Source organism: Aspergillus stella-maris (genome assembly GCF_047715825.1).
Source record: "Aspergillus stella-maris strain CBS 113639 unplaced genomic scaffold BDV14scaffold_89, whole genome shotgun sequence".
NCBI lineage: Eukaryota > Fungi > Ascomycota > Eurotiomycetes > Eurotiales > Aspergillaceae > Aspergillus > Aspergillus stella-maris.
The window spans coordinates 42200-64329 of NW_027396883.1; the positions used below are offsets into that span (position 1 = coordinate 42200).

General features: G+C 51.2%; 9 protein-coding genes across 9 annotated transcripts; 4 read left to right on the forward strand and 5 right to left on the reverse strand.

Annotated features, from left to right (window-relative positions):
- Positions 1-145: 145 nt before the first annotated feature.
- On the reverse strand, positions 146-1493 carry BDV14DRAFT_183569 (uncharacterized protein). Its single transcript, XM_073770384.1, has 3 exons — positions 1430-1493; positions 960-1331; positions 146-900 (listed from the first exon to the last, which is right to left on the reverse strand). The coding sequence occupies exons 1-3, from the start codon at positions 1434-1436 to the stop codon at positions 182-184; spliced, it is 1098 nt and encodes a 365-aa protein (XP_073622926.1). The 5' UTR covers positions 1437-1493; the 3' UTR covers positions 146-181.
- On the reverse strand, positions 1494-2850 carry BDV14DRAFT_183573 (60S ribosomal protein uL15). Its single transcript, XM_073770385.1, has 3 exons — positions 2725-2850; positions 2352-2550; positions 1494-2184 (listed from the first exon to the last, which is right to left on the reverse strand). The coding sequence occupies exons 1-3, from the start codon at positions 2754-2756 to the stop codon at positions 1966-1968; spliced, it is 450 nt and encodes a 149-aa protein (XP_073622927.1). The 5' UTR covers positions 2757-2850; the 3' UTR covers positions 1494-1965.
- Positions 2851-6607, reverse strand: chl1 (DNA helicase). The gene is made up of 8 exons (XM_073770386.1): positions 5838-6607; positions 5783-5787; positions 5642-5732; positions 5423-5586; positions 4729-5367; positions 4017-4682; positions 3795-3965; positions 2851-3730 (listed from the first exon to the last, which is right to left on the reverse strand). The coding sequence occupies exons 1-8, from the start codon at positions 5944-5946 to the stop codon at positions 3026-3028; spliced, it is 2550 nt and encodes an 849-aa protein (XP_073622928.1). The 5' UTR covers positions 5947-6607; the 3' UTR covers positions 2851-3025.
- A 250-nt stretch (positions 6608-6857) lies between these two features.
- BDV14DRAFT_150901 (putative chitin synthase activator (Chs3)) lies at positions 6858-10283 on the forward strand. Its single transcript, XM_073766559.1, has 5 exons — positions 6858-7457; positions 7625-8372; positions 8425-8544; positions 8598-9863; positions 9918-10283. The coding sequence occupies exons 1-5, from the start codon at positions 7348-7350 to the stop codon at positions 9927-9929; spliced, it is 2256 nt and encodes a 751-aa protein (XP_073622929.1). The 5' UTR covers positions 6858-7347; the 3' UTR covers positions 9930-10283.
- Positions 10284-10362: 79 nt separating this feature from the next.
- BDV14DRAFT_205165 (putative TBP interacting domain protein) lies at positions 10363-11397 on the forward strand (the record flags this gene model as incomplete). The annotated part of the gene is made up of 5 exons (XM_073774680.1): positions 10363-10414; positions 10472-10510; positions 10778-10840; positions 10901-11310; positions 11365-11397. 5 exons carry the CDS (start codon positions 10363-10365, stop codon positions 11395-11397), a joined length of 597 nt encoding a protein of 198 aa, XP_073622930.1.
- A 900-nt stretch (positions 11398-12297) lies between these two features.
- Positions 12298-14146, forward strand: BDV14DRAFT_193336 (putative spindle poison sensitivity protein Scp3; the record flags this gene model as incomplete). Its single annotated transcript, XM_073771765.1, has 3 exons — positions 12298-12496; positions 12601-12722; positions 12806-14146. The coding sequence occupies 3 exons, from the start codon at positions 12298-12300 to the stop codon at positions 14144-14146; spliced, it is 1662 nt and encodes a 553-aa protein (XP_073622931.1).
- Positions 14147-14962: 816 nt separating this feature from the next.
- Positions 14963-18260, reverse strand: BDV14DRAFT_150908 (putative RSC complex subunit (RSC1)). The gene is made up of 4 exons (XM_073766560.1): positions 17930-18260; positions 17662-17824; positions 16261-17601; positions 14963-16199 (listed from the first exon to the last, which is right to left on the reverse strand). The coding sequence occupies exons 1-4, from the start codon at positions 18094-18096 to the stop codon at positions 15210-15212; spliced, it is 2661 nt and encodes an 886-aa protein (XP_073622932.1). The 5' UTR covers positions 18097-18260; the 3' UTR covers positions 14963-15209.
- A 593-nt stretch (positions 18261-18853) lies between these two features.
- Positions 18854-20078, forward strand: BDV14DRAFT_150964 (ubiquitin-specific protease OTU1). The gene has a single exon (XM_073766561.1). It carries the CDS (start codon positions 18983-18985, stop codon positions 19961-19963), a length of 981 nt encoding a protein of 326 aa, XP_073622933.1. The 5' UTR covers positions 18854-18982; the 3' UTR covers positions 19964-20078.
- Positions 20079-20193: 115 nt separating this feature from the next.
- BDV14DRAFT_193339 (serine/threonine protein kinase CDC7) lies at positions 20194-21659 on the reverse strand (the record flags this gene model as incomplete). Its single annotated transcript, XM_073771766.1, has 3 exons — positions 20194-21410; positions 21480-21579; positions 21630-21659. 3 exons carry the CDS (start codon positions 21657-21659, stop codon positions 20194-20196), a joined length of 1347 nt encoding a protein of 448 aa, XP_073622934.1.
- Between the last annotated feature and the right edge of the window lie 471 nt (positions 21660-22130).

Consider the following 22130-nt stretch of genomic DNA (forward strand, 5'->3'; position numbering starts at 1 on the left):
AAGGAGGCCGATACTCGATAGTTGAATGAATAAGGATCAAAAGAGGAAGTAGTCCTCACTACACTATGGCTCCTCCAGTGACAAAATATATGTTATACTCAGTGTGCTTCGGGAAATCATGTCTGACATATTCTATATCTAGATTAGCACCTTATGCATAAGATCGACGCTTAATATGTATCTAAATCTTCGAATCCCTGACAATCGCTTTCTTCACCTCATCATCTCCGGCAGCAAGCGCATCCCCAATAAAGCGAACCGCCTCATCAACCATCTTCGGCGTCACCTCGTGCCCCGCGTTCTGGTCAATGATATCCTCAAGGGTAACAGCACCATCCGCGAACCAACCCTCAGGCCCAACCGCCTGCTTAAGCCACGCCAAGAACGTCTCTCCCTTACTATACGGCACCAGCTTATCCACACCCCCAGACAGGTTGAGTATCTTCTTCCCAGCCAAATAGCGCGTAAATAGCGGCCGCAAAGCATTCTTCTGCGTCTCCGTGGGCTCCGGGATAGGCGCGCTGCGGATTGGTTGCGCCTCTGCGTCAAGGTCTAGATGGCTCAAGAACAAGCCGGCAGGATCCCATTTGCGGACTGTCTCTACGAGCGAAGTCGGGAAATCCTCGGATCCCAGGAACTGGGCGCCTGGCGGGGTTGTGTTTGTCCATGAGGGGAGCTTGGAGAGACGAGCGCGATCGGCCATAACGTTTGCGTAGTCTGGACAGCCGATGATGACCACGCCAGCGGAAATGCGAGGTTCGTGCAGGATGCAGCTCCAGGCTGCGTGGCCGCCCAGCGAGACGCCCAAGACGAGGTTCTCGGCCAGCCGACGGTCTGACCTGGGGAAGATGAATGCAGGAAGGTAGTCAATCAGCAGCGAGGTGTCTCGTGCGGTGCCCTCTATCAGAGTATGTTAGCTGGCCCTCGATGGCTCTGCGAAAGGCGAGGAGTAAACCCACGGAAGACGCTGAACATATCCTGGGCATGTCGCGGGTTTCCCTGCCTCCAAGCCTCATTGCAAAGAGGCTCGATTAATCTCGTTCCATGGTTTCTCTGGTCGAATGCCACTGCAATAAGGCCCTTGACTGATTTGCCAGATCCCGCACGACCTTCTTGAATGCGCATGTTCCAGTCGGTGATCACGGCGGTAGCAATTGGAATCATGCGCTCCTGTGTCGCCAGTCGTGGATGTAAAAGCCAGAGACAGGCAACTTCTGATGCTTGTGAAGGTAGTTCATCGAGACCAAAGACAGTTGTTTGGATCCCTGCTATGGGGAACGTCTTTCTTGATACATCGGGGAGGTTCGCCTCGCGATAGCGGGGTTCGGATTCTAGCGATTTCAGCGGATCGGTCATCGTCGTCTACGTATTGCCCGTAGAGAAGGAGGAGAGGGAGTTGACGGAAAGACGAAGCATATAGGCGACTTACCGGCCATCTTTATAATCAATCGGGGTTCTAACGGCGTAGATGCTGGACCGAAGTCTACGGTTTCTGCCGAGGATAAACTACCCCATCGAAGCCCCACGATACTACGTGATCACTTTTCACGATGTCATAGGTATCAGAGACCATTGTCCGTCTCTCTAAATTTAAGATGTTCCAGAAAAGGCGGAACAAGTTTTCAAATTCCAGGTATATTAGACCCAGGTGAGAACCTACGACTCAGACCTCTTGACTGCAAGCCTGACAGTTGCGAATGCGTCTGGTCAGACGCTGCGAAGATTCCTCCTTATGGTATTTTATTGTTAATGTGATCGTCAAGGGCTGCTCATCACAACACAAAGAAGAAAAATTGAACCCTTGTTTTGTAGATACACGGATCCAAGTGCCGATCCGCGGCTCCCATAGACGAGGCCTCGCCTGACACTCGCCTATTTACGCCGGCCCATTATCAGCGCAGCACTGCTTCAGCTTTTGCGTTGCGCTTCCAAGACAAAAAAGGACATTTTCGCATCATCCATCATCTAAGCAACGAGCTCAATAACACCACCAGCCTCCTTGATCTTCTGCTCGGCATCACGGCTGACGTAGCGGGCACGGACGACGAGGGGGACCTGTGGAAGACGGCCCTTGCCGAGAACCTTGGAGTAGCCGAGAGCGAGGAGGTCGATGACGGGGGCAGTGTCGGTCTTCTGACCGCTGACGTAGGCGTCACGCTGCTCAGCAGGGACGAGAGACCACAGCTATACGAGAAAAGAATCAGCTTTCCTGTCCATCAACTGCAAATCAAAGCCTTGTTTCCGCTGCTTATTCCCAGATCACAATAAACTGATATTGATTTTTCCAGGCTTTTCAAGTTTGCAATGCCTCCACCAATATGCCGGACCGACTTGCGGGTTTCGTAACGTACCTTGTCGAGGTTGATTGTGGGCTTCCAGAACTGCTGCTGGGTCTTGTGGAAGTACCTCATACCGACCTTACCGAAGTAACCGGGGTGGTACTTGTCGAGGTTAGTGCGGTGGTGGTGCTGACCACCGGCCATACCACGACCACCGGGGTGCTTGCGGTGCTTTCCGATACGACCGTAACCGGCGGACACATGACCGCGGCTAGAAAAAAAAAACGATATTGTCAGTCTTTGTATTCAATCTGGCGATGATGTTCGTGGAGAGTCCGGCGTTGGCTTGTCGCGAAATTTTGAGTCCTTCCGTTCTCGCCATCTTTGTTTCTTGTCGGACCAATTCGAGGGCAATGGTGCGGATAGAGAGGAGCGTTTGACTCACTGCTTTCTTGTCTTAGTGAGACGGGTAGGCATCTTGTCGACGGTGCTGGTTTCGACAAGTGTTGGCGATGGGGATGCGACCGGAGTGTTCTTCTGGCTCGGAGGTTGAATTCAAGGCTGGGTCCCCGGCTAGAGTGTGCGCTAACCCGCGAGTTTGCCCTAAGAAGGGGTGAGCCCTAAAATCCCTTGGCACCGAATCACGTGATACTAGACCCGTTGATGAGGGAGTTGTCTTCTATGTCGAGAACTAGATTTCGACTTTTTGGGAAAACTTCGTGAAGTTATTTTGTATTCTCATTGTTCTATCCAGATTTGTTGCGGAAGAACCTTGACAGGCTGTCTATCGTCTTTCCTGCGGGCACATGCACGGAGTCTTTATCTAGACTCTGCTTGATCCATCCAGGCAGCTTCGCCTGTATGTTGGATCTTCCATATCTTTTGTCGATGAGAATGATGGCAGCATAATCGTTGCGGTGTCTGATAGCACGACCGATGCATTGATTCACAGCGCGCATACAAGCGTTCTCGTAAAAGTCCCTCCCAGCAGCTTTGGCGGAAGCTCGTCGATTTTCATCAGAGCTAGAACCGTCATCTTGGTAAGCTTTCTGCTCTATATGCTTTATCTTCGCCTGCCAGACTGGACTTCGTATATTCGGAAATGGAAGGCCGACGATCAAGATGCCTCGACCTAGTTTGTCAGAGAAATTAATACCTTCTGAAAGCTTACCGCCTGTCACTGATAGGAGTAACGCTCCCTTGCCTTCGTTGATGGTGTTGGAGTATTGCTGGAGAAGGTCATCCGTAGTTGCCTCCATATCTCGTGACTCGTATAAGATTCGCTTCTGTTTCTCAAGTACATCATATAGGGTTTGATTTTCCTCAGCTGCCATCGACCGTTTCCAAACTGTCAATACTTTGCTTAGGTACTCATAGCTGGGAAAGAAAGCGACAACACCATCTGGGATGACGTGGCAAAATCTGGCGATTGTCCGTCCGAGGTCGAGTATCTGAACAAGGTCTCTTGTCAGACGAGCCTGTTGCTAAAGGGACACGGAGAATAGGGCATCATACCAATTTTTCAGAGTCTCGGCCTTTATAAGTAAAGTCAAACTCTGAGCCCAGAGCACCGCGAGCAAGATTGTGCGCAGTCAGGTTCTCAGGCGGTATGACATGGCCGTAGCTGAATGTGTCGAGACGCTCTTTTGGAACGTAAGAGAATAAATGATTCATGTAGTCGGACATCTGTCAAAGACGTCAGCACTGTCGAGCTAGCACACAGCGACGGAAACTTACTGGAGACATGGTTCCTCCGGCTAGTATGACGGCTCTTGCGTCTTCGACGATCTCGCGAAAGTGGTTTGTGGGGTCGAGAAGCATGTAATCCAGCTGAACATCTCCCTGTGTTCTTGTGTAGAACAGTCGACCTTCGGCGGAAAGATTCATCAAGGGTAACAGAAAACTTTGTATGTGAAAGATGACAGGGACTGTAGTCTTGGGCTTTGCCTGTTGATCCTCTTTCTTTCCTGAAAATTCAACGTAACCGTCGACTTTCCTTGCTAACTTGCTCTCCTGGAGGTATCGACATAACTTGTATGGGTTAATCTGGTCAACACCTTTCCCGGACATCAAGTCAGACGGGAGGACGGAGCCCTCGTTAGGTTTCTTGCTGTTCAAAATGGATTCGAGGTGGCTTGCAATAGAGTTAACCAAACGAATAACTTGAGCGACATAGTTGCGGTTCTTTCCCTTCAAGCGAGTCTTAAATTTTCGAGCGTACGTTGTCAACTGAAAGATCGACGTTTGTAACTGAGACAGGGTGACGGTCACAGAGTGAATGCTTGAGATAGCATCCATAAGATTGTGAGCCTCGTCAATAACGACCACATGGTCCTTAATGGAGAGATTGAGCGCTTCCCGAGCCGAACGCTGCAAGAGTAATGGGTAAGGAAGAGTGATAATCTGCCAGGTTAGCTAATAACTCAAGCCAAGCGGAGAATATTCTTACTTCACTATAATTTATGACTGGACGCGATGCATAGTAGGGGCATATTCCTATTTTCTTTCCAAGTTTTCCCAGATCTTCGATGTCTTTGACAGTTGCTAGCGCGTGATCTCGAAAAGAAGTAGCCTTCAACTCATCCTCTTTAGACTGTAAGAAAGAGCATCGCTGCTGCTCTGATGTGTTAGGCTGCTGTATCTCTAAACAACGTTCATTGATTGCTGTTGGGTTCCCCAAAGCAGCCACCTTGGGATTGATGCACAGATTCTTCCTGGACCCCAGGGATAGATGCTTGATCCGTTCCTCGAGTTCCTCGTCCCCGGCTACACGCTGCACCAAGTCATCAGGCACACTTGATGGCATCTTGACGCGCCTCAACTCACTAGCAAATTGCGATAATTGTGAGTGCGTTCTGGAGCAATAGAATATTTTGACTTCATTGTCTCCATTCTCTTGTCCAGTTTTGGAATTCGATCCGTTTCCCTTGAGAAGTTCCAGTAGCTCGAGGGTACTGCTGGAGAGTCCATTGAGGGACCCAGACCCCTTCATGGACGTACTAGGTTGGTCATTATCACTCTCATAATCTTCGAGTGCAAATTGGTCTTCTTCCCCAACATTCTCACTTGACACATTTGGATCGACTTTCTAGATCGAGAAAAGTGTTAGCCGAGGGATCTTCCCTGAGAGAAGAATATCGTACTTGTCTTTTCCTAGGCCCCAATGGACTTTCGAGTGCCGCCCTCTTGTTTTCCTCTTCCCGTTTTATCCTTGCCAGCCGTAATTCAAATTCATTCCGCTTCTCAGTAATAGTACGGCTTGCCTCGCGCTTCGCGAACTCCACCATCCACTCAGGTTCATCATCATCTATGAGCTGGTCAACAACGCATACAATTGATTGAGACGGTTTTCTTTAGCTTACAGGTCACATTTTGAACTGTCTCGAGCATTTGTTTCCGTTTGTGATCACGAAGCCAAGTGAGAGAGCCACAAATTAGGCTCAGAGATTTTCCCTGGGAAATTAGCAAGTAGGACATGAGGCCTTGAATGGCGATCATCTTACAGTTCCTGGTAGAGCTCGTTAGTCTACCATAACGGATGTAAGCCATTGATCTTACCAGTAGGTGATTCGAAGATAGCTACTTTTCCATCCTCAAGACATGCATACAAAGACTGCATAAACTGGAGTTGGATGTCGTACGGGGAATAGGGATGATTGAAGTCCATCTATACGGCGACAATATTTCCGATACCTATCTTTTCCTTCCATCAGACAATTATTGTCAACAACTCCCGGCGATATACTTTGCACTCCAGAGCGTGGAGTGTAGAGCAATCATTGTACAAACAAGGGTGGACCTCGGATCTTCAATGATGTTTAGGTAAGCAACACGTGCCTGGTGCGAAGCTTTATCTGAGAGTACACAGGTCATATGAGCTTTATCTCCGGGTTGCCAGGGCTGACCGTTGGGCATACAAGGTTCAGCTTCTTACCTAGTACCTGGAGGACAACATCCAAAGCCATGATTTATCTCAACATAATAAATATGCTGTATATTGGAGACACAATCATCATTTCTACGTGCTGTTCAGGTACGGCTAGGCTAAAAGCCGAAGTACTGACGATAAGACGTCATTGAAGCCTGATAACAAACCGTCCCCACTCATAGTTGAGACAAAATTCAAGACTCAGAGTCAAAGGGGCCTGACAGTTGAAACTTGAAACAGAGACTTGGGCGACCCTTGCTGCTGGGTTGCATGCATGTTGGTCCTTGGGCCTCAGCCACGGGAAAGCGCGACGATTACGATGGAAATACTGCATCTGCTGGGATTCTGGAAGAGCAAAGACACGCTAGAGAAGAGTCAAGCGCACTGCGGCTAACCTGATAAAAATAGCTGCTCCGAGCAAACGGCTGAAGACTAAGAGTGAAGAGTCAAGAGTAAGCGGACACGAGCGGTTGACTGGCTGTCAGGTCTCCAGCTCTGAACCAGTGAACCGGGTTTCTATTTAAAGGGCCTCTCCTTTTTTCTGCGCAGTGGATCTCGGTCCCTGCCATACTGTGGTATCACCGTATCAATGACAGCAAGAGAATCTCAGCTGCCTGCGCTCCAGTCTGGCTGTGCTGATGCCGAGTGCAGTAGGAGTCAGTCTGCGTAGAAAACCTGCACCCCGCCTAGCAACAGCTGTTCAATCTGTAGATGACAATCGCAATTCCAGCCATATTACAACAGCTCCAGCGCAATTCAGAACTATCCAGACTATCCAGACTATCCAGCTAGGCGTCCCACCGTGTATAAGTTATAGCGGGGTCATCCCGAGCGCGGTCTCCTTTCCCCTCCTTGTTGGATGCACTGCCAATCCCTTCCCTAATCTCTCTCGCCGCTGCTACTCCTCTCCAGCCTTAACTACGAGATCCGCTTCTCCATCTGTCATTATTTTTTTAATCCCGCTGCCTGCTCCCTCCGTCTGTTTGGGCCTGCGATGAACCTAGCCCTCGTCTGACTCCCCGAAGCCCCAGCAAGCAATCTATTGGCAGGGGTGGCTTTCGCCGGCGCAGAAAAAAGGAGAAGAAAAGCAAAGAAAGCGAGCCACAGGTCCTAGGTAGTCCAGGCTTATTCTCGAGAACAATGAATCGACCACCACAGGGACGCGGCCAGGGAGGCCTGTCTGCGACATGGTATCCAGGAAGCGCCGACGACCCCTACATGCCCGAAGTCATCTCTCCGTCTCCTCAAAGGTGCGATCGCATTCCTCCTGCTCCTGCTTTCTAGCCCAGAAAATCCGCCCCTCAGCAGAACCCAGACACACCGCACAACGTCAATTACATATTAAACCCCCCCCCCACTTGTGCTCCTTTTTTGGGATATGTTGCTAATTGCAGGACAATAAATTACCGACTAATAGGGTTATGCCAGAAGTCCCGGAGAATATGCAGGACAATATTGCCAACTTCGAACACCAGGCCCGCAGTCCCCATCGCATGCACTACGGCCAGGCCCAGTATGAGCGCCCGCGTTTCCCTGATCGCTCTTCTTCTGCCGCTGTCGTCCACGGTCAAGTTCACGGTCAGCCTCTTCACTCCGGCTACGAGGCGAATCACTACGAACAGTCTGCGGCTGTCTACGACGTGATGGACTCCCCCAACTTCTCCCCTTTCCCCGTCTTGCGCAACCCGCCTCCCAACGTCCCTCCTACCGATGAACAACGCGAAGCGAATCTGGAGAAGGCCAGGTTGCCCGTTCTCTCCTCAAATGACCCTGACATGCAGCTGGCATGGGCCCAGGACGTGCTCGCCCACGTCGAGGTCGCTGTGCAGAATGAGGCGCGTCTGTCTGTGATTCAGCCACCGCGACCCCAGACTCCTTCGGTGGAGCGCCAGCTACGGAACGATGCCTTGAATATCGTCAACTTCTTGGCCGATCAGTACCATCCCAAGGCGGAGTTCATCAAGGGTATGTGGCTAGAGTTCGGCAAGTTTGGTTGGCGCATCGACAAGAAGGAGGCCTTCCGCTGCTACTCCAGGGCTGCCGAAAAGGGCTACGCAAGAGCCGAGTACCGCATCGGAATGCAGTTTGAAAGCTCTGGGGAACCGGAGAAGGCCATTAGACACTACGAGAAGGGAGTCGCCTTCGCAGACTCTGCTTCGTACTACGTAAGTCTGCCGGAACCCTGAGCTGCCACTTCAGCTAACTCTTCAATTGTAGCGTCTGGGTATGATGATACTGCTTGGCCAGCACGGACAGCGCCAGGATTACCGCTTGGGTCTTGAATACATCAGTCTCGCTGCGCAGTCGTGCGACGAAAACGCGCCTCAAGGCGCCTATGTGCGTATTCCTTATCTGGCTTTGAATGTCAGGAACTAATGACATCTGATTAGGTATACGGTATGCTTCTAGCCCGCGAACTACCTCAGGTCAATGTTCCAGAAACATACCTCCCTCTCGATCTCAACGCCTCCCGCATCAATATCGAAAAGGCCGCCTACCACGGGTTCGCCAAGGCCCAGGTTAAGATGGGAGCCGCATACGAATTGGGCCAGCTTAGCTGCGATTTCAACCCGGCATTGTCATTGCATTACAACGCGCTCGCAGCGCGACAGGGTGAACCTGAGGCTGAGATGGCCATCAGCAAATGGTTCCTCTGTGGCCACGAAGGGGTCTTCGAGAAGAACGACGAGTTGGCGTTTACGTACGCCCAGCGAGCGGCGCAGAGTGGCCTTCCAACTGCCGAATTTGCGCTGGGTTACTTCTACGAAGTCGGGATCTTCGTGCCGACTGATATCAAGGAAGCCAAAAGCTGGTATGCCAAAGCTGCAGCGAGCGGAAACAAGGATGCCACTGGCCGAATTGACAGCATCTCTCGATCGAAGACGCTGTCGCGCCGTGATCACGAAAACGTTGCGATTGCTAGGATCAAGTCTACTCGTTATGGAGGCCACAATCGTGGAGCTTCAAACGCGCAATCGATGCAGCCAGTTACAGAAAACCTTGAGATGCCCGATCCATCCAGGATGAGCCTTTCGGATAACCCTCCACCCTCTGCAGCTCCTTACCCTGACCGCGGGCCTCAAGGCCGTCCTGGCCCTGGTCCTGGATACCCGCCCGACAACCGGCCGAGCTCCGCATTTGGAATCAACCCAAACATTCGCCCCAATGCTGGTCAGTACAACCGTGCTGCCTCATACGGACCAAGCCAGATGGGCTACCGCTCGCCAGGCTCAGCAACGTCAGGCTTGGCAACGCCTCCGGGCTCTCACCCTCCAAGCGTACACTCCATGTCTGCTGTAGATATTGGATACTCGGCGCCTATGGACCCTCCAAGACAGGATATGCGCAGACGTCCTCAACGTCTGGACAATGTCCCAGACCGAAAACCCGCACGGACACCTGTTCCTGGCGCCATGCCTTCCCCGCGGCCCTCTCCCTCCTCGGGAAACTTCCCTCCCCGCGCCGAGTCAATGCAATCACCTTCCGCAACCCCCAAGCCGTCCTCAACCCCGAAGCCGATGGCACCCCCGTCAGCCCCTGCCACCCCCGCCGCCCCTGCACCTCAGAAGCCCACAAAGGCCCCGGCTATCACCGGCAAGGGCCCCAAGACTTTCGAGGAAATGGGTGTTCCCCAGGCCCCGAAAGAGAACGATTGCGTAAGCCCTTCCTTTCTCTCTCTCGTTTTATGTCCATTGCTAATGTGTGTACAGATTGTCATGTGATACCCGATATTTACTTGCATTTACCTTCATATCTTTCATTTCTTGTTCTTGTAAAAACTGGGATTTAATGGGCATACTGTCTTGTAGCACAGTGGTTTTCATTTTCGGCGGACGGGTATTTTCGATATGGGAAAAACATAGCTGAATCAAGCTCTCTTCCATCTGCATATTACTTTTCTACTTCTAGCATCTTGCGTTTGGTTGCCGAGACTTTTACTTAGATTTAGCATTTTTCTTGAATTTCAACATTCATTGTCCCTTTTTCTCGCTGAATCTCAGGTGCATTGGTCTCCTGTTGTACTGTTCTGTCAACTCACGCTGTCATCTGGATAATTTGCTCAATCTTACTCTGCTTCCTAAGAGCACCATCCACTTCACCACCTGGCTCATTCCGCAATTTTCCTACCTACAACTTTCTCTCCTCTCATTTACTATGCCGCCTAAGAAAGGAGGCAAAGTCGAGAAATCGACGAAAGATAAAGATGGTAAGTAACGGAAAACGAAAGAGTACATGCCTTACGGATCGTCTAACACCTAGAAAGCCTCCCTTGACGGCACCGCTTTGATTCTGGATTATCTCCGTAAGTACCTACCTACCCTCTTGACTCTGCTCGCAAGCCTTTGGATCGCTCAGCGACGCTAATGCTGCTTGTTTTGGCTCTGAAGGGAAGCAGAAGTATGAGGCCTGCCTGTTATTTCTGCGGGTTCTCTTCTCGTGGCTAATGTTACTTGGCGAGTAGTCGTCCGTACTCTGCTATCGACATCTCGATGAATTTGCACAACAAGGTCACTAAGAGCAAGTAGCCTTTGCTGCTTTCGTGGGTTGGAGGTTAATGCGTATAACGCAGCATACGCAGTGAAGGCCCTGAAGGATCTACACCAGAAGAAGGAGATCGAGTGCAAGGTAGCTGGTGAGCCCAGGTCAAAGCTTCGAAGTACTCGGTACATACTTACTGATGTCACCGGTGCAGGAAAACAAACAGTCTACCATGCCCTCCAAGAAGAATCGGATGAGAACAGCCCCGACGCTGTAGCGGCCATTGATGCAGAGATTGAAAGGCTACAGGAGCAACTTCCTGGTCTCAAAGAAGATGAAAAGAGGGCGCAGGCTGAGCTGAACGCCCTCAATGCCAAACCGCTGCGCTCCGAGCTTCGGGTTGACATTGAGAAGCTCGAGGGCGAGAAGGAAGAGCTTGCGGAGCGTTTGGTGAAGGTGCATGGTGACGGAGCGACTGATGTCTCGCCGCAGGAGAAGGAAAATGTGAGGAAAGACTGGAGAATCTGGCAGAACCAAGCTAGAGTGAGGGCAAGGATTTGTCGTGATCTTTGGCGGAAGTGTTCTGAGACGCTGCCCGAGGGCATGACCAGGGAAGGATTCTGGGTATGGTGTTATATTCCCAGTTCATGAATTTAGCATGCTGACGATCTCTCGCAGGAGAGTTTAGGTCTTGAGGGAGCTCCAATGTAATGACTAGCTGCTACTGCTGCAGCAATATTGTTGTCAAGGTTTCACTATGATAGTTTGATGCTTTATCGAGGCGCACTGTACCTCCATTCGTTTACCGCCAGATCCAAAAGTACGGAACAACGTGCAATGCAAACGCAGTCCCTCGAACGTGTCCATCCCCAGCACGAGAGAAGATGTGGGGAAGATGTTACACTTAACGAGTACAAATAACCCTGCGATCGGCGGGCACTCCGCCGAGCAGATCATGGACTTGTGATTTGACGGCTGCAGTAGCTTGAGGCTGCTTGAATACCTGACGAGTCACGACAGTCTGGGCCCAAGTGAGACAACAACAACATACGGGGAAAGGTACCTGCGCTTCGCTCGGGAAGGGTTGAAAGTTGAACCAGGGCGCATGATGTCGCCAGATGGACGCTCGGGTGGCGTCATGTTAGGCAAGACTCTCGCATATCTATCTGGTGGTAGTCATCCCTCGCGTTCATCTGATCCCATGTGGCGACCGATCCAGCGGCTTATCCTCGAATTTCCGGAATAATGGAGCTTCTCTCCTCCCTTTGAGTGTGTAGCTGCCGGAGACTTGAGATCGCATGATACTGCTCATTGTTTCGGCTTCGCATCTCCAGTTTAGGCTGGCTCTGTCGTAGGAACAATCCCGAGTCGCAGAGAGCACGAGTCCGAGTAGACGCCTTTGCAACGAGGCTGTGAATGCCTACCTATGATTCACGTACTCGGCAGTGAGCATACATCCTCGACTTGCTATCACTTATACAGCTCTTATTGCTGTAGATAGATAGCAGGAGTGGAAACGCACACCGCCAACGGTCCCCCCACTCGCAGGTCGCCTCCGCCGCTAAACCCCTCCAGATTTTGCTGCAACCTTCAAGATCTCTCGCTCTGGAGATGCAGATGTCGGTTCCTCGCAATCCTCCGCTTCACCCCTCTGCTGGCCCTCCCTCTCGCTCTCACAACCGTCTCTCGAGTGACATGAAAGGACGCGCTCCCCTGCCGGTGCCGTCCGGACCCCAGCATCCGCAGAACGGTCACTCTCGCAATCCCTCGGGCTTCGACATGGCTGCCCGCAGCCCGCCGAACCAAAGCAGTAAGCCACCAATCCCTCCAATTGTTTGCCCTATTCGTGCATTCTAAGACACCACCATTGTTTCTTTTCTTTGTCAATGCTAATTTGTTTGCCTTTTGTCTCAGACACAAAACATGTGCCTTGCAAATTCTTCCGTCAAGGAGCCTGTCAGGCTGGACCTGCTTGTCCTTTCCTCCACTCGACCGACGCTACGATCGAGTATGCGCCCTGCAAGTACTTTACAAAGGTATGTGCATTATACTCTCCGCTGGTATTTTCTGGCGCCTGACAAGCTATGTGTTGCTCATTTTTGATTTCGCGCGAGTATAGGGCAACTGCAAGTTCGGAGCAAAGTGTGCGCTGGCTCACATCCTACCTGATGGACGACGAGTAAACCGACATTGCGCAGGTGGTATGGGAATGGGTGGAAGCCACCTCAACCTCGGTGGTCGAGTCAACCCTCAGGCCTATGTCAACCAGGACTCGGCTCTCACCAACTCCGTCCTCTCTCAACAGCGCATGAACGGCCATGACCCTCGATATGTCTCTCAGCTTCCCTCACAAGAAGAATTTGCCGCGCTACACCCTCAACAACAGCAGCAACAGGCGCCGCAAGCGCCGCCGTATGATACGATTCCGTCGATCGATACAGGACTAGTTTCCGAGGCCGGTTCGAAGTATGGGTCACCACCTGAAGAACTCCGTTACCCCATGTCTCCGAATCACAACTACCTGACTGCTCTCGATGCGCCACTCCCCGCCTCCTTCGATAGCCAGGGTATCTCCCATGCCGCTCGCTATGGACCCGTTGCAGCCTCTGTGCCCTCTAGATTTGGATTAGAACTGTCGTCGCCGCCCGCACAGAGAGTGAACCCACCCCGAAATCTTCGCGACCCCTCGTTCGGGTTGGGCGAAAAAAAACCTTCCTCTTCGTTCATTGGGTCTTCGCCGCCTGGTTTGTTTGAAGATGGCCTTGGATCGCGACTTTTGCACTCCCAACGACCGGTGAAACCGCGAATGCTCTCCGCCAGTGTCCCCCGGCCCAACGCTCTGGACGACTGGGAGGATAGCAATTTCCCAATGGAGGAAGATTACCTGCCGATGAACCTTCACGACGATGTCCTTACACCTCAAGAGAAGCTCCGCCGTTTATCTCGCACGGATAATGAGCTGAGCTCCAGCCACCGCGATCTCAGTGGACTAGGCATGAGTGCCTCCAGCTTCTCGAAAGTCAACTCCCCACTCGCCTCAAGTCCGTCTCGTTTCGGTGCGCTATTTGCCAAACAGCGCCAGCAGAAGAAGGAAGAAGAGGCATATGGATCTCTTACACACCTTGGGTCTCCTCTACGAGAGTCTGCATTACACTTTGGTGGCAGTCCTAGCCTCGGCCCCATCGGTAGCCCGCCTCGGACCAGCTCAGCATCGATGATCTCGCAGCAACTTAGCGGACTATCTCTACACCCGTCCTCAGCACGTCACACCCCGTCAACTCCTGCTAGCAGCCGCTTAGATCGTACTGTCTCCTCGCCAGTCAGCACCAGCAAGATAGATGAGGAACAAGAACTAGGCGAGGGTGATCTCGTCTTCTCGATGGAAGAAGAAGAGAACAGCAAGCGCAACAGCAGCGAGGAAACCACGCCCACCGGGAAGACATCCACCTTGCAGGCGTGATCACCGCAAAGCAACCCCTTCTCTCCGAACTATGATATAGTCCCGCCATGAATATACGAACTAAAAAGAACGGCCATCATTTCGGTGCCAGCCCTCGGCGTTGGGTTTATTTCTCATCCTCGAAGAACGATTATACAATCCGCACTATTTGCAACGGAAAGGGGATTTTGCATAGAACATTTGAAGCGATCTCTGGGAGTTCAACAGTCACCATCGAATACAGTCCCATCCATCTCTACCTTCTACCGCCATCAACCATGCATGGTGGCCCTGCATTTCATCGCCGATTAGACAGATCTTGGTGTTTGTTTGCTTTTGTTTCCAGAATATTTTGGGGCGTTCCAAAATGAATGAAGAGATTCTATATATTAGGTCTCGCTAAAACGGTTGTCGTCGCATTTGACCGGGCATCTTTTTTTTCTAACTATCTCTTCTATCTTACTGTCAGGGGTATTTTGTTTTGATCCGATCCATTGGTTGCTTACACTCTTCTCCCACTCGACCCTGTGATTTCCAGCAAGAAGTTGCTGAGTTTACCTTGCTCAAACCCACTACTTACCTTTTTGTCCCTTCTTGTTGGACTGTCTATGTACATTTGGTGCTCCCTTGCTCTCTTGCTCTCTTGCTCTCTTGCTCTTGACTAAAGTCTATACGTACGCAGCTTTACGAGTCAATGATTGATCTTTCTTATCTCTACACTATTCTCTTCCTCAGGCATCGTAGCTTTTCCATGGGGTAGAAAACTAAAGTGTTGTGGTTACCGTGATTCGATCCTTGGGAAACGAAGGACGAAATGCGAAGATGCGCAGGATTACGAAATGCGTCTTCGTTCAGAAAGTATTGTTGGTTCAGAAATCATTAAACAAATGGATTGAGATCGAATATTCTACTGTTATCAGTGCAGATGAATGGTAGTACTCTGTCATTTAAGATACATCAATTTGCTTAACAAGCGCTGACTATGGGCCTGACAAATTCCACCCCTAAACACCACCTTCATTTAATGCGCCGAGCTGATATAGATAAGACGGTAAAATGAAAGATTCGATATTATTGAGAACAATCATGTAGCAGGGTCGATCTCATCGAGGTACATCCCACTCCCCCCAAGACTAACGAAACTCGGCTTCGTTGAGCTCCCCTGGATCTGCGCTATCTTCGCCTGAACGGTACGATCCGTTAGAATGCGTTGCTCACGAGCCTTGGCGTCTGCTTCCCTCGCGACCTCCGCCTGGTCCTGGTAGAGCGCCTTGTAGATCTGGTCTGTGCCATTGAGGATTTCCTTTGTCATGACGTCAACGGCCTTTTCATAGGCGGCTTCCGCCTTGACGGCGAGTGCAGATTCCTCGTCGGCCCGCTGCCGCTTGATAGCTTTCTCGCGTTCCTCTTGTTCGATGCTCTCCTTGCGCTTCTTGTCTTCGATGAGCTTCCGGCGCTCTTCCTTGGCGGCGAGGTATTTGAGGGAGTGGCCTAGTTTTTGCTGGACTGTTGATCCTATGTCTAGTGGTGCGCTGGAGAAGAAGAGCACGTGGCCTTGGTCATCACAATGGAATTGGTCGCGGATGTCTGCTGGGATGGCTGCGTTTGCAGTGTCGCTTAGGTGGAAGACTTCGATCGATCGAGGGGCATTAGGGTTGTATGCGTTTGGAAGGCCCTGCCCGCGGCCCATTTGATAGGGTGTGTATTGTGGAGCCTGGGGGACGTTGTATGCGATGGGTGTGGCTGGTCCTTGATATGCACCTGGCATCGGGCTCTGGTTCATGAATCCACTTGGGCGTCTCTGTGGTAGAGCGGGTTGGTACACTTGCGAGGGTTGAGCTTGATGATATGATATAGGAGGAACCGGGACCGGTGAATGGTGAGCAGGTCCCATTTGCGCTGCCGGCGAACGAACTGGAACTGGGCTTGCTGCAGCGAGAAGGGCGGCAGGGCTGTTGACAACAGGCTGTGTCGAAGCTTGGCTCATCGATCCTTGTCGAGCAACTGACTGCAGAGGAGGTTGAGGGATGGTGAGAGGCGGCGGGGATGGCGTTGGCTCAGGAGGCGGTGATTCCTCGAATACGTTGTTAGAATCGCAATGAGGGTATAGGTTTAGGTGGCAAGAATATCCTTACATTTTCATCTCGCGGGCGACAGTGGACTGCGCCCACCACCGGCGGCGCATTGTCCGCGCCCCAGGTTGGCTTTGGCAAATCATCCGTTTCCTTCGCATCGCTCTTGAGAAGGTGCTTGATCGGGCTGGGAATCTTTTTGATCCTACGGGGCACATCGTATAGATCCATCTCATAGTCCTTCTCGCGCACCTCATCAGGAAGACAGCTGGCCCAGGTCTTGATCTTGTTGAGCTTGTGTTTCTCTTCGTTGTATCGAGCCTCGCAAACATAGACCTCCTTATCCAGAGGGAAGTCGCGTGGTCTTCCGCGGTTGTATCTTGTGAAAAACATCACGAAGCATCGGTCGACAATCTCATCAATCCGGTGGTCTCGGTACTGACCGGTCTTAACAACTTCGTTGGGGTAGAAGTGCTTCTCGACATGGTGCACGGTCTGCTCTGGGCGGTAGTACCAGCAAGCATTTATCCATTTCTCGCCCTCGGCGTCCTGCCATGTCCGGTAGATCTGAGCCACAACCGGCTTGGTCACGTCGTTAGGGTTCTGAATGTGTACCCAGTCTCCAACCTTCCACAGCTCATTCTTGTGAAGGATTCCATCAGGAAGCGGCAAGCGCCCATCCTCCATGAGATAGTCACTGTCGGGCTTCTTCTTCTCGATATCTGCAAGCTTCTTTGCTTCCACTTGGAGGTCAACGGCATCTTTGTAGATCTGGCTTTCCGGCTGATTGTATAACTTGGCATTGTTGAACATCAAATCCATGTCCCTCATGAAATGGTCCACGGAGTTGTACTTCTTCCGCTTTGATTTGCGCTTGATGATGTCGATGGCGATTGGGTCTTTGATTTCGATGTAGTAGTCAGGGTAGACGCCCTTGTCTGGTAGACGCTCAAAGTGTCGGACTTTGATCTGATTTCCGGGGCCCTTCAACTTTCTAATGCCCTTCAGAACTGCTTTGATCCTGGCTTCCATGGGTGTGTCCACGCGCGGAGGACGGCCTCGCTTCTTCCTCTGATCGGGATCCGCAGATTTACTGCCATCATCTTTTGCGCCGTCTCGTTTTAATCCGGGACGAGAACCGCGCTTCTTCTTCCTGCGGCCTTCGTCATCGGAGTCATCATCATCCTCATCGTCCTCGTCGTCTTCTTCCTCTTCTTCTTCCTCCTCTGGTAGAGGGTCGGCTTCCGGGATCTCTCCTAGATCTGGGAACTCGGCTTCCTCGGCGGGGATAACTCCATTCTTGACCAATTTCTGAAGCTCGGTGATAAAGGCATCCTTGATCACGAGCGAGTCTTCGTACGCTTGAGAGTTGGGTCGGTTGTATGTTTGCGCATTGTGAGGAATCTATGTGGCGAATCATGTCAGGCAATATGTGCGACAATAGTAGAGACAATGGTGGCTTACCAGGGCGCAATCTCGCACGAACTCCGAGATACTCTTGTACTCGCGCTTGTTGATCTTCTGCTTGAGGATACTGAGAGCCATCGGCTCTTTGATTATATCGTAATAATCCGGGACATTGCGCTTGTTGACGCTACGGTGGAAAAGTCTCGAGGGGTCGTGGCCACTGCATAAGAGAGGCAATGTGAGCATAGGGCTAATCGTGACGTTGCGACGCAAGCTTCCCTCTTGTGGCTAAGCTGTCGCGCATCTCGACAAGGTATGGACTCACTCTGCTTCTCGAACATCGTAGATCGCCAGGACAACATCCATCATATACTTCCACTGTTCATCTGGGATGGCGCTGGCCGGGCCATTGTCCTTGTTGTCGCCCTCGATGGACTGGACGGGCTCCTCAGGAGTTGGTTGCGCTTGCGACGATTCGGAGTTGTTCTCCATCGTGGTTTACCACCACCAGCAAGTGGGCAGCACCGCAAGTCAGAACAGAGCTGTTGGGCTGCTGGGAGGTGCTTGGGCAATTGAATGATTTCACTAAAGAGTAACTGAACGTTCAGAAGCACGCAGCAGCAGCACGAGAGAGGTTCGCAGCGCAATGTGATGACTAAGACCTGGTTACAGTTCAAGATACCGTAACTTACATATCGTGTATCATTACCATACAATTACCAGAGACATTGCATTGCGTTCGTGGCCTACTGTGTACTAGAGACTCCATGGATGTCAGTGTGTATATGTAATCATCGTGTGGGTGATGTCCTCTACGCTACTTTTGAGTAGTGTGATGCATCAAAATTCGCCGAATCCTGGTTGTGACTCCAGCTTCCAATAGCAGGCTTTGCGTGACCACGCCATTTATATACTTCCTGAAAGCTTTCGCTCACGATAACTCCAGCAGTCCCGACGTTTGCGGTAATTTGCAATATGAAGCTCATATTCCAGTGAGTATGCAATATTGATAGCCCACTAATCACAACAGATTTGGTATCTGCCAGTCTTGGTCGTGGTGGTGGACTCGAGACAGCAAGTGCGGAGTGCTTTGCAGCATTCCCCGCACGTCGATATCGCATCGCTCGTCGCCCATTGTCATTGTGCTTTGCTCACGTCGCAAGACAGGCAGCACTCGTTCCTTTCAAGTCTGCTATATGAAACACAGGCCAGGCACTCGGAGCCAAGACTATAAGTTGCTATTATTCGATAGAAACATTCTGGCACCTCCTCGCATCTTCTGCCCCACTGTCCCCTCGAACTGCGTCACTGATCTCGCGGGCACAATCCCACCTGTCCCTCCTTCCATCCTCACTCACCCAACACGATACTTCTGAAAATGAGACTTCGAATACGCGGTCCCGCCGGGCAATACACCGTCGCTTTAGGGGACGATGCGACTGTCGGCGACCTCCGAACCGAAATCATAGAAAAGACAGGGCTACCAGCATATGACGTGAAGTACGGATATCCGCCGCAACCGCTATTGCTGGACGCCGCTGAAGCGCATCAGAAGCTCGCGGAGTTGGGTGTTCAGTTAGATCGAGAACAGCTTACCATTACGCCCAAGGACGGACCAGTGGCTGAGCCGACTACTGCTGCCACCTCCAACGAAGCCGATTCTATTGCCCGGCCATCTTCTCCGAAACTCTCTTTATCCCGCAAGCAGAACCCCGTTGCCGAGGACACGCCGAAAGTCCCTTCGCTTGAGCATGGTGGGATAGTCGTCCTTAGGGTCATGCCAGATGACAACTCGTGCTTGTTCCGGGCGATTAGCACAGCGGTTTTACCGGGGTCGGACTCAATGGTTGAGTTGCGATCGGCCGTGGCGGAGACGATCCAGGGTAATCCCGATGAGTACTCATCTGCAATATTGGGACAGCCGCGGGACGACTATTGTCGATGGATAAGGACCGAGACGTCCTGGGGCGGAGCCATCGAAATGAGCATTTTGAGCAAGCATTTCGACGTCGAGATCTGCTCTATTGACCTTGGGAATCTACGAGTGGATCGCTTCAACGAGGGAAAACCAAGGCGTTGTTTCTTGGTATACTCCGGAATTCATTATGACACCATTGCGCTCTCGCCCGGTGATAATGTTTCGCCGGAATTCGACACGACGGTGTTTGATACGGCGGATGATTTGTTGCTTGAGAAGGCGCTGGTGCTTTGCAAGCAGCTGCAGGCGAAGAATTATTATACGGATGTTTCTGCTTTTAGCCTCCAGTGTAATGTTTGCAATGAGATACTTACGGGGCAGAAAGGTGCGCAGGATCATACCGCAAAGACGGGGCACAGTGATTTTGAGCAGGTTGCCTGAGCCAGAGAGCTTGAAGACGGAAATCGTCTATTTATATCTACTTATATACCATAGACTTTAGCGTGCATTATCTTTAGAGATGGGTATTTGCTTCGCGGTTGTAAATAGTTCAAATGTGGCTATCGGTTTAGAACAACATTAGCAAGTAGGTCTTAGACCGCCGACTGAATCCATGAAAGGCAAAAGCGCGTTGCATGAGGTATCATTGATTTACATTATCATTAAAAGGTCTATACCATGTCCACCTCGTCTTCATCATCTTCGTCCTCGTCGCCAGCTTTATCGCCCTCTTCTTCCCTTCCGCTGTCAGCGCTATCTTCAGGCCCTCCCCATTCGACATCGTGGTCAATAGGGCTAGTGAAGAATTCGTGCTGCATCGCCTCCTTGGCACTGAGACGCTTCGACGGGTCCAACTCCATCAGCCCGCCCAACAGACGGGTGGCTTGCTTCTCGCTCTCCGTTAGTTCCTCTACACAGCTTGACCACTTGACAAGCTTTTCCCAGCTATAACCCTTCTCGCCGATTGTTGGGATATTGGTTTCAAAAATCTGCCCGTGCATGGCGGCTGCGTTCTTCATGCGCCGTGTGCCGAATATGCTTGCCATTTCTATCAAGGCGTCCACGTCGTCGGCGGAGTTAAAGAAAGGAAAGCGGCGACCGAGTAATGTTAAGAGGATCACGCCTGCTGACCACATGTCGATTTTGGTTGTCTGGGATGTGCATTTGAAGAGAACTTCTGGAGCACGGAAACCTCGCGTCCCGGCACGGTTGGCACGTCTTGATGGACGAGAGTCGCTCTTTGGATAGCCTACGGCGAGACCAGATGGAGCACAGTGGGTATAATGGTAGCTTTGGGTGTATCGTGTTCGACGCATGTAGCTTGCACTCGTGCATAGGCAGGTTCCCGTATACTCGGAACCCTCACGCTCCGCCAGACCAAAATCAACCAAGACACCTTCTCGCAAGTCCGGGTTGTACAAGAAGTTTGTTGGCTTGATGTCACGGTGTAGTATGTCGTGCTTATGAACGGAGTGTAATGCAGTGAACAATGATCGAAAATAGTGGCGCATATCCGCTACCAAAAACGTCCTGTATTGAAGCCGAAAGTCCGTGTGTGGGAAAAACGGCAAGACCGCGACGACCTGATCTTGATGACGGAATGCAGTTATTAGAGGGCAGACAGACCGGCAGCCACGGAGATCGTGTAATAGTTCTAGTTCATTTTGAATGCGGAGCGGGCTGCTCGTAACATAGATCTTCTTTAACGCAACGTATCGTGTTTTCTTGTGTCGAACAGACATTGTAGTACCATCATCTCCTTCGACTCGACGCCGTTTCGAGGGCGGGTTGCTCCATTCATCGCTTTGGCTGTCCTGAAGCATGTCCCAGTCGTTTCTATATTGATCATAGAGTAAATCTTCGGCCTTGTATACTGTAGAAAATGTACCTATTGACCAGATTCGTGGAGTTAGTCAAGCGATTGCAATGCTTGAACTTTTCTGCAGGGCAACCATACCTTCACCAATTCTGTTTACCAGCCGGAAGCGATCTGAGATGCCGGGAAAAGTGTCCTCCAGTTTCCTCATGTCTTCCATAACAACCTCGTCTATTTCCTCCTCTTCCCCTTCATGGTCATGTTCCTGGTAAGGTTCTACCCGTTGGCCACCTTCTGTTGGTGCGCCAGTTTCCTGGGCATATTTCAATGGGTGTAACATCGGTCAAAGTTGCTGAGGCTCAGGGGTTCGTGGAGGTCGCGTGGAGCATAGACTTGGGCCCGGCGCCGACGGAGGGAGAATCGCTGTGAGGGGAGAAGCGTTGGATGACCGAGTCGCATTCGATCATGAAAGTTGCTGGAATAAGAAGGAGAGGAAGTAAGAAAAGTTTGACTTAGAAAGCGAACAACGCGAAGAGGAATCTGGAGTCGTGTCTAGAATGGCATCGTCAAAGAATCTAGCGTCATGAGTGACATGAAAGCGAATCTCGATAAATCTTCGTCAAAGCGGCATGCAATGTGTCCGAGAGCGGTATAGTGTTGTTTATCTCCGGCGATACGATGACAAAGGTGGCTGCGAAATACCATCACGAACATGTACTGTCTTATTCAACCAATAGAATGGAAGAAAGAGATAACTGTCAGGAAATACAATAACCACTCCGCCTTCCAGAG